The following is a 10963-nucleotide window of genomic DNA, read 5'->3' on the forward strand; positions in this document are numbered from 1 at the left end:
TAAACTATCATGATATTCAGTTTTTAACTTATCAAAATTACAAGTAAGACTATCATGCTCCTTTTTTTAGCAATTTATATTTTTTACTAATAATCTTGCATTCATCAAATAAATCATGGAAGACATTTAATAATTCATCAAATGATAAATCTGCATCTATTAAATTTGTTACCTCCTCTCCGATGGCCATTAAGGTGTAGTGAGCAACTTGCTCGGTGTTGGACTCCTCTGCTTTGGACGCGCTCGAGTCATCCCATGTTGCTTTGAGCGCCTTCTTCTTTGATGTTCTCTTTTTGGCTTGGGGACAATCACTCTTGTAGTGTCCCGGCTTTTTGCATTCATAGCAAATAACTTGGTCCTTCTTGGGTTCAAGTTTATTTTTTGCGTCATTCTTAAACTTGTTTCTTTTAATGAATTTTTTAAATTTTCTTGTTAGAAGTGCCAAGTCATCATCACAGTCCTCATCACTTGAGTTTCTTCTCAAGTGGCGTTCTGAAGTTTTAAGTGCCATATCCTTCTTGTTCTTTGGAAGGATGTCTTCTTGCTCTTCATGAGCTTTGCAAGTCATCTCGTAGGTCATTAATGACCCGATTAGTTCTTCAAGAGGGAAGTTGCTTAGATCTTTCGCCTCTTGAATAGCAGTGACTTTAGGATCCCAACTCTTAGGAAGGGATCTTACAATCTTATTTACGAGCTCAAAATCCGAAAAACTTTTTCCGAGTCCTTTTAGACCGTTGACGACATCCGTGAAACGGGTAAACATGTCACCAATGGTTTCACTCGGTTTCATCCGGAAAAGTTCGAAAGAATGTAACAGAAGATTGATTTTTGACTCTTTCACTCTACTTGTGCCTTCATGAGTCACTTCGAGTGTGTGCCAAATATCAAATGCGGTTTCACAAGTCGAAACACGGTTAAACTCGTTTTTATCAAGTGCACAAAATAAGACATTCATAGCCTTTGCATTAAGAGCGAAAGCCTTCTTCTCCAATTCATGCCAATCGATCACTGGAAGAGAAGGCTTCAAAAATCCGTTTTCGACAAGATTCCAAAGTTCAAAATCCATAGAAATAAGAAAGATCCTCATTCGGGTCTTCCAATAGGTGTAGTTCGTCCCACTGAACATGGGTGGACGTGTAATAGAATAGCCCTCCTGGTTTTCGGCGTATGCCATCTCTCTTGGGTTTTAATCCGTCAGAGAGTTAACCCCGCTCTGAGCCTTTGGGCAGTGCTACCTCCTGTTAGGGGCGGTTGCACCTCCTACCAGAGCTCGAAGATCGAGCTCAGGCGGTTGCACCTCCTGACTGAGGCGGCCGCCTGGCAGAGCTCGAAGACCGAGCTCAGGCGGTGCCACCTCCTGTTAGGGGAGGTTGCACCGCCCAGTCTCGCTCGGAGACTGAGCCCCAGGCGGTGCCACCGCCTGGCTGGAGCGGTTGCACCTCCCAGTCTTGCTCGGAGACTGAGCCCAGGCGATGCAACCTCCTGCCTTGGGCGGTTCAACAGCCTGGCAGAAATCAGGGTCCGAATGGGTTGATCCATTCGGCCCAATTTGGGTTTTTCAAGGGCCCAATTGCTCCAAGATTAAGTTAATGGGATCACCTCCCATTTCCAACTTAATCAATGTGCTAACTATGATTTTTCCTAAGACATTTACTGCAACTTGCTCCGGTGCGTCAATCGCTTCTTCCGGCGAGCTTCCGGCGAACTTCCGTCGATCATCCGATGAACCCTCGGTGATGCTCCTGCGGACTTCCGGCAAACTCCTGGACTTACGACGATTCACTTGGCGAGTTCCGACGAGCTTCTTTGGCAAGCTTATGGACTTCTCGGATTTGTTCCCGCAGAACCTCCGACGACTGTCCGAACTTCCGTCGAACTCTCGAACTCCCAACGTGATCATTGTCTTGACTCCGGCGTAACTCTTGCTGCATGTCTCACTTTCATCATAGTTAATCCTGCACACTTATCTCAACATATAGATTAGATAACAAATGACAATTGTCTTTATCATCAAAATTCGAGATTCAACAAATTGGGCCCATGTTGGGGTTATTTTGGGCCAAGAGAAAGGGTCATTCAGTGACCCAAAAGTTGGGTCAGGCGGTGGCACCATCGGTCCAGGTAGTGGCACTACTAGAGGCCCAGTCTCTGAGAATGTGTCAGGTGGTGGTACCACCAAACTAGGCGATAGTACCACTAGTCTAGACGATGGTACTACCTAGTATCAGTACTGCAAGCGGTAGTACCGCCTAGCATAGACGATGGTACCTCCAAGACCTAGGAAACTTGAGATGAGACCTTTTTTGGCTCCAATTTTAAATCCATTTGAGGTTTATAAATACCCCAGCTATTCCTACATGAAGAGGCATGAATTAGAGCAAAAAGGGTTGTTATTCTCGGTTGTAAAATTGCTAAATATCCTCCTTTTCTAATTTTGAGATCATTCAAGAGATGTGTGAGGCTGGTAAGGGTTGTCTCCTAAACCTATGAAAAGGAGAAAGAGTGTAAAAGGGTAGTTGATCTTCATCCATTAACGGAAAATTGGTAGTGGAAGCTAGTGGCCTTGAGTGAAGAGGAATCAAAAGTGGATGTAGATCACGACGACTGAACTACTATAAAACTTGATTTGTATTTCTTTCATCATTTTAATTTATATTACAAATTGATTTATTTGCATATTACTTTCACTACCTTACGAACATGCTTCTAAGTCAAGCATCTTTCTGATATGATTTCATCGAACTAGAAGTTTTCTTAATCATTGAGGTTTTTATGAAAGTACTAATTCAGCCCTCCTCTTAGTGCCGACTTGGTCCTAACAGTTGATATTAGAGCCACATTTTTCTCATTTGGTTTAACATCCAAGAGAAATGACTATTTTTGGCTTTCAAGGGGGTCTTTCTATCACTCATTTATTAAATCTCGGATTATGATGATGAAACCAATTGATATTGTTTATGATTTGATTTGCATTTTAAGTGATATAGGAAGCTTCGATCAGGGAGAGACAATTAAAGTAGGAAGAATTATGTTGGGCCGGAGTGGAACATGTTAGAAGATTAGATGTCGAGCTAGAGGACCGGTTGACATATCGACAGAAGGCTTCGAGCCATGGGTTCGGGCATCGAGCTAAGAAGAGCAAAAATTATATGAAGGAAATCAAAGTTATGGAGGTCAACTGGCTGATTGAGCAATAGGCCGCAAGAGAGGGCGATGCACTAAAGAATCGGACGAAGCTCGATGAACCAATGACATGTCGGACAACATGATTCAAGCTTTATAATAATTGTCTAAATCAAAGTAGGTTTTATTTATGCAGAATTAACTATGATAGTGATCGAGGTATAAAGCAAAATGAAGTCCTGGAGTCAAGCATGAGATTTCATTGGGAGTTTGAGAGTTCGTCGGAAGTTCGGACATTCGTCGGAAGTGCTACCGGAATTGTCCGAGAAGTCCAGGAACTTGCCGAACAAGCTCGTCGGAACAAGCCAAGAAAATTGTCATGAAGTCTAGGAGATTGCGGGGAGTCCGTTGGAACATTGTCAAGAGATCGTCAGAAGTTCGCCGGAAGATCGCTAGAAGCTCGTCGAAAGAAACCAAGACTAACTAGACCAGATTTGCTTATTGTATGCTTAGAATTCGTAGTTAGCATATAGTTGGGATTGAAATTGGGCCAATCCAATTAGGGGCCAGTTGGGCCCATGTATGGATTATGTTGGGCCAAGCGAAAGACTCAAATAGTGACGAAACAGGTGGATCTATCATGGCACAGTCTCCGAGACTATATTAGACGATGGTACCACTAGATTGGGTGGTGGTACCGCCTAGTGTCAGTGTCAGGCGGTGGTACCACCAGTTTGGGCAGTGGTACCACCTAAACATAGTCTTTCAAGCGGTGGTACTACCTAGTGTCAATACTGCAGGTGGTGGTACCGCTAGGACTCGAGAAACCCGGGATGAGAACTTTTTAGGCTCTAAGTTTGAATCTACTTGAGGCCTATAAATATCCCTCTCATCTCTAGTTAATATACATACAACTGAGAGCAAAAAAAGAAGAAAAATTCTGTTGTGATTTTGTATGAACTCCTCAAATTCTAAAGTGCTAGTCTTACTTAAGAGATGAGTGAAGGGGGCTGTAAAGGTTCTCTCTTGAACTTGTTAAAAGGAGAATTGAGTTGTAAGGGTAGTTGATCTTCGTCCATTGAAGGAAGATCATTAGTGGATATAGGTCACAACGACCGAACCACTATAAAACTCGATTTGCATTTCTATTTTGCAGTTTATCTTCCTTGCAAATTGCCTTACTTGCTTTACCTTCTCATTACACTCTTCTGCATGCTTTCAAGTTAATATCTTTGTCGGAATCGAGTTTAATCGAAAAAAAGTTTTTTCGAACCAACAATTTTTATCCATTGCACTAATTCACCCCCCTCTTACTGTCGACTCGTTCCTAACAATTGATATCAGAGCCATGTTATTTCTCATTTGGTTTAACACTCAAGAGAAATGACTTTTTTCAGCTTTCAAGAGGGCTTTTATATCATTCGTCCTCCCATGTTCAATGAGACGGACTACACATATTGAAAAACTAGAATGAGAGTTTTTTTTACTTTCTTTGGATTTAAATTTATGGAGTATTATTGAAAATGACTTTCAAAAATCTTCTAAACCAATGAATGAATAAAATGATTTGGAGAATAAGATTTTTTTCTTTAAATGCTAGAGCTATGAATGCTCTATTTTGTGCTTTAGACAAAAATGAATTCAATTTGGTTTCTACTTACGAAACTACTTATGATATTTAGCATACTCTCGAAATCACACACAAATGTACTAGTAGAGTAAAATATTCTAAGATAAATATTTTGATGTATGATTTTGAACTATTTTGAATGACATGTACACCCATTTATGGATGTCGTCAATAGTTTAAAAGCTCTTGGTAAATATTTTTCAAATCATAAACTTGTTAATAAAGTTTTATGATCTCTTTGTAAAAATTGGGATCCTAAAGTAATGGTAATTCAAGAGGCCAAGTATTTAAATACTTTCCCTCTCAAAGAACTTATCAGGTCATTAATAACCTATGAAATGACGTACAAGGCACATGATGCACATAATGAACATTAGAACAACCTTCCAAAGAACAGGAAGGATTTGACACTTAGAATAAAAGAAGACCACTCGAGCGAAAGCAAAGTGATGATGAACTTGAACTTCTCATAATAAAACTTAAAAAGTTCTTAAAATAAGAATCAAAGAACAAAAATAAACTTAAAAGAATGTAACTACTTACTATGACCGCAAGAAGAAGGAAGCACTTTGGGACAAATCAAGCTCATCCAAAGATGATAAGCAAACCAACAAAAGTGAGGTGGCGAACTATGCCTTAACGTCTTTTGACAAGAAGGTAATCAAAATCCCCTCAGTTTATTTTAAAATTACTTGATGCTTCATGAGTTATTTTTAATTTAGTTTAGAAAAATTATATATACTTTATTTTAAATTACATGTTTAATGATGTAATGAAAATGTTAAAAGTTTTGGGATCATGCTTATCTCTCTAGTATTTTTGAAAAATAAAAAAAAATTAACCATGACAATTGCATACTAACTCCTAGCACTAAGTATGACGAGTTAGATTCCTTTAATCATTTTAATTAAAAATGATCATTTTGTATATTTAATGATGCATAATGATTTGAAATCTTATGTTTTGGAATTACATGATACTATTTTGATCTATATCTTTCATGATCTAATATCTTTGTATTTATGATTTGTATATCTCATGATATAATTGAATCACTGATGCAAAGAAGGAAAATGCATTACTACAATAAATAAAATGATTTTGATTAAAAATACTTAATAAAATTTTGCTTGATGATGTAACAAGAAAATATTAAAAGTTTTGATACAATGCTTGATGATTTTATGCATGAGATTTTGAAGTTATACATGATAATTTATGGTCTATTGATCTTGAGGATTTTTATGATGAGATTTACTCTTTCGATTTTAAACTATGATGTATGGTTTTTATACGAAAAACTTGAGCATAATTATATGAAATCAGTTACATAAAATGAAATACATAAAAAGGAAAATGTATTATCATTGGAATCAAAATGATAAACCAAATCGCTTATTTAAAGATGCTTTATGTTCAATAAAGCCATGCTTGATGTTTTAATGAAAATGTTAAGAGGTTTAATATCATGCTTAATGAGTTTATAGTTTAAAATTATGCATGTTAATTCTTGTCATTCATGACTTATCGATCTTTGCCGTAATGAAAGTTACTTTTTCGATTTTAAACATTATGCATGTTTTGATTTGACATAAATGACAAAAGCATGCTTGTATGAAATAAAAAAAATATATATTTTTCTTTAAAATTTTTTAATCCCTACCTTATCGAGTTTTCAAAAACGGGGAGAGATTAATGAATCTATCTATATTTTTTTTATGAATCTCTTGAAAATGATTTGATGATTTGATGATTTGATTTTGAATGAGTCTTATTCAAAACTACGATCTTGATTTCTTGGAATTATTTGAGATTTTTTTTAATCAAAATCTTCTGTTTGTACTCCTATGATTTTTGTTTGAAAATAAATGTTTACATTGAAGTGATGTTGATTTAAAAAATATTTATTGAAATACATGAATTAATAATTTTTTTACTAAATGAATCATTTTTTTTCTTGTGTATTCTTGGAATTATAACTTGAGTCTTTTTTTTGAATCAAAATTGTTTGCCATCATATTTTTTAGAAGAAACTTGTCAAAAAATGATATATGATCTTTTGACATTCATAACTTAATTTTTTATCTTTATTATTTAATTTTGTCATGATTTAAAAATTATTATAAAAAAAAAGAACTACAACATACATGCAAAAGATTGATGAGTCTTGCCACACTATTTTTGGTTGAATAACAATCGAGCCACGAATCGAGGGACGAAATATTCGTCTTTTTTGCTTGAGTACCACCTAAGTCGCGATTGGAGGAGTTTATATTCAGCCCCTAGGCTTTCTGGGCTCAATAACTACATCGTTGGTTTCGGGTCGATGAGCTTCGGCTACGCGGCCGGCGTGCCCCTCCCACAAGCGCTGCCACCCTACCTCCTCGTCCTCCTCCTCCTCCTCCTCGACCCATAGTCGGAGCACTATTTGCTACCCACCGCAGGCAGTTGTTGAAAGCAAAATGCCTAAAAACCCTAAGCGGAAGCGCGCTCTCACGCCGATCCGATCCCTCGAAACCCTTAAGCCTTCCTCCGAGCACTACCCGGACCTCCCATTCCCCACCCCGGAGCAATGCCGGGACGTCCGCGACGCCCTCCTCGCCCACCACGGCTTCCCGGAGGAGTTCGCCAAGTACCGGAGATCCACCACTAGTCCACTGGGTGCGGAGACGGCCGTCGATGGAGTCGCCAGGGAAACAGTTCTTGAAGGACTTGTAAGCACTCTATTGTCGCAGAACACCACCGAATCGAACTCGAGAAGGGCTTTTGAGTCCCTCAAATCCGCCTTCCCCACTTGGGAGCACGTAAGCTATTTCCCTGCATCAAAGACTGTATTCTTTTTCTCTGTCTTCCAATGGGAGGTAGCTAATATTTCGTCATTGTTATATTCTCGATGGAAAGGTTCTTGCTGCGGAATCGAAGCTCGTAGAGGATGCCATCAGATGTGGAGGCTTGGCTGCGACCAAGGCAGCGAGGATAAAGAGCATTCTGAGAGCATTGAAGGACAAGAGTGGGCAGATTTGCTTGGAATACTTGCGCCACCTGTCTGTTGACGAGGTCAAGACTGAGCTATCAATGTTTAAGGGAATAGGACCAAAAACGGTAACTTTATTTTGCCCATTCTTCTTCTTTTCCTTCTCGAGCTTATACTGTCTGTCGGAGGATTTTAAAAACAATGATTTGGATTTAATGATGTTCTAGTTATTTTAGCTTGCTCCATCCTGTGTAGTTTCCTTTCTTTTCTTTGAGAAAGCTTAGAAAAGACATTTCTCCCCCTTGAAGATTAATTGTAACATTGTTACCTTCTTTATTGCCGTCACATGTTGGAAAAGCTTATAATTCTTTCTTTTGGACTCTTTGGCATTGTAGAAGTACTTGGGCACATATCAGAATAAAATGATATCCAAAATGATGTCAAGATGTTATGTACCCAAAATTTCTTTTTCTCCTTTTTGTAGGCAGCAGTCTTTGATGAGTCATCTTGATCTCAACTGCTTTTCTATAGTAGAATTTTTCTTCGAGATTTAGTTTTGTTCCTATATTTTAAAATCAAATGGTTAATCACTAATATGCGCCGGAAATTTTGTTCCAAGAAGTCTCAGCATATGTGCAGGAAAGTTCCTACAGTTATTTGGAAGTGGAGCATGATTAATCACTAATGTGACCCTTGAGCATCCTTGCATAACCACCTCAAATTACAAGTCTTCCCGCCAATGATGAATGGATCATCATCCTCCAAGCAAACCCTAGGGTTGGATCTACAAGAAAATCTTAAAGACTGGAAAGATGTGAAAATTGGAAAAAATCATTTAATAAACTTTTTTTGCTAGGTTTCCCTAGAATGGTACAGTTGGAAAGTGGTGAATTTGTTCAATGAAACATAACCTAGATTTTCAGACATGAACGGATTTTTCAGTTGACAGTTACTTGAAATTGTAATTTAAATGCATTCGATAGTTCTCACCTATTTATCAAAAAATACAGAAAATTTGGGAATCTGGGGATTTCAATGTCTTTAACTGACAAATTTTGGTTTCATGTGTCACCGGGAGACATTTCTGGCTTTGAGTTAATTTTGCATGCAGGTGAGAGACTCTTTTGGATTACTTTTGCAAGGTCAAACTTGAATTTTTAACTTCAATTGTATCTAGTAGCTGATAAGAGACAAGTAACTGTAATGAAGCAGCTAAATTATGGCATTCTCTTAGTTTGGGTCTGATTTATATTTTCAATACAGTGGTCCCTTGCAAAAGTTTATTAGAACATTAGCAGAAATTTCTCAAATCAATGTCTTTACAATTATTGTTAATTTTTTTACAGTGATAAGTAACAATTTCTTTTTTTCTAATGCATGCCATAACTTTTAAATCAAAACAAAAGTTAGAAGTCAATTCTTTAACATAGGAGTACTTGATTCTCTGTTATATGTTATATTCATATGTTGCATAAATAACTGTGATAAGGCCATTATCTTTACTTCTAGCTATTCTAGCAAATGGGATGCAACATTATAATTTGATACTTCTACATTTTGTGATTACTGCAACTTTTTTTTTTGAAATAAGGGCATTGTCTTTGCTTAAGAGTAATCAGCATATTCTATCTGTTCATGCATGGCTTCTACTGCTTTTTGTTGCATCCTATTGCATCGGTCTGCATGTCATCAAAGGTTGGGTGATTTACTTATTTATCAAACAATATAACTGTAGGTTATGAGTGTGAATAAATTCACCAGCAATTTGGCAGTTTTGTATTTTGAATATGTTCATTCAAGGTCCCGATTTGTTAATCATGTTTTTTATTAAGTTTTTGATGGCAGATAGCATGCGTCTTAATGTTCCATCTTCAGCGAGATGATTTCCCAGTGGACACTCATGTGAGTTCTTTTGAGTCATTTCAAATTCTTGTCAGCCAGGCATCACCTAGTATTGCATAACTGTGGTGGTTTCACAGGTCTATCGGATCACAAGGGACATTGGTTGGGTACCTATGAAAGCTGACAGGGAGCAGGCTTATCGTCATCTCAATAATAGAATACCTAATGACCTGAAGTTTGACCTAAATTGTCTTCTTGTAACTCATGGAAGACTTTGCCACAGATGTGCCATCAGGGGCGGTAGCCAGAAAACTTCACGTTCTTTCACTTCTTGCCCTCTCGCTGAGTATCAGAAGAGTAGGAGAGTAAGCTAAGCATTTTTCAATTTGTATTCTCTCTGTTACATACCAGATGTTAGATTGGACTCCCGACTTATAGTTTGTCTAAGGAGCACTGGTAAGTGAGTCTCCCACCGGTTCGGGATCTAGGGATGGTTAATGTACATAGTCTTATTCCAAGTTGTCTACTTGCAAATGAAATATTCAATTCTGTAGAAAACTAAAGAAAAGCAGTTTTGCCCTTCACCTATTTGTTTTCGAGGAATATTGTCCAAAGAGACTTATTCTCCATCACAGAACAATAAGAAATAAAAATAGTTCCCTTCTATTAGAAGAATCACAATGCATCACTTTGACCTTGTCCTAGGACAGGTGATCTCCCAGATAATAGATTTCTGTAGTTCCTTGTTACCAAACAAAAGAGGAAACCTTTCTTAATCAAAACAATCAATCATGCATTGTTACACTGATTCATTTTGCTTTAGTTGTCTGCTAGTTCTGTCAGCTGGAATTTGCTAACAGTTGATGACCTGCTAGTCCAATAAGGACACCTGTTTAAGAGGAAAACTTGGCTCAGTAGGATTCTTGCAAGGAAGCAGCAGATTTAAGGAAAGGCTAGCCTTTGTTAGATTTGATCTCACCATGTACTATTACTGCATTCAAGGTTAGATTTTTAAGCAAATTTATTAGGATGGGATTTGTCAGGAAAAAAGTGGTTGAAAGACAAAGCTGTCCTTTTCTTCAAAAAAGTCTCTTCAAGCTGAAATCAGAGTCTGGAAAGCAGTCATCAACTCAAATTCAGTGACTTGTCATCCAATGGTTTTGGTACTGAAGAAAATATGCTCAGATATTTTCAAGATTATACACTTGCTTGCTTATTTGTATTATAGAGGTTGGAAACTAACTTGTGTCATCCAATGCTTTTGGTACTAAAGAAAATATGCTTAGATATTATCAAGATCAATATTCACTTGCTTACATCACTATGCACTCATGACATCTCTTTTCTTTTCCTTTTCTCGGTTAAATTTGGTTGTGTGCCTCTAAAACACTCTC

General features: G+C 37.6%; 1 protein-coding gene across 1 annotated transcript; it reads left to right on the forward strand.

Moving 5' to 3' along the window:
• Positions 1-7064: 7064 nt before the first annotated feature.
• Positions 7065-10721, forward strand: LOC135631460 (putative DNA glycosylase At3g47830). The gene is made up of 4 exons (XM_065139155.1): positions 7065-7557; positions 7655-7855; positions 9573-9629; positions 9707-10721. Exons 1-4 carry the CDS (start codon positions 7216-7218, stop codon positions 9941-9943), a joined length of 837 nt encoding a protein of 278 aa, XP_064995227.1. The 5' UTR covers positions 7065-7215; the 3' UTR covers positions 9944-10721.
• The last annotated feature ends 242 nt before the right edge of the window (positions 10722-10963 follow it).

This window comes from Musa acuminata, chromosome BXJ3-2, assembly GCF_036884655.1.
Source record: "Musa acuminata AAA Group cultivar baxijiao chromosome BXJ3-2, Cavendish_Baxijiao_AAA, whole genome shotgun sequence".
NCBI lineage: Eukaryota > Viridiplantae > Streptophyta > Magnoliopsida > Zingiberales > Musaceae > Musa > Musa acuminata.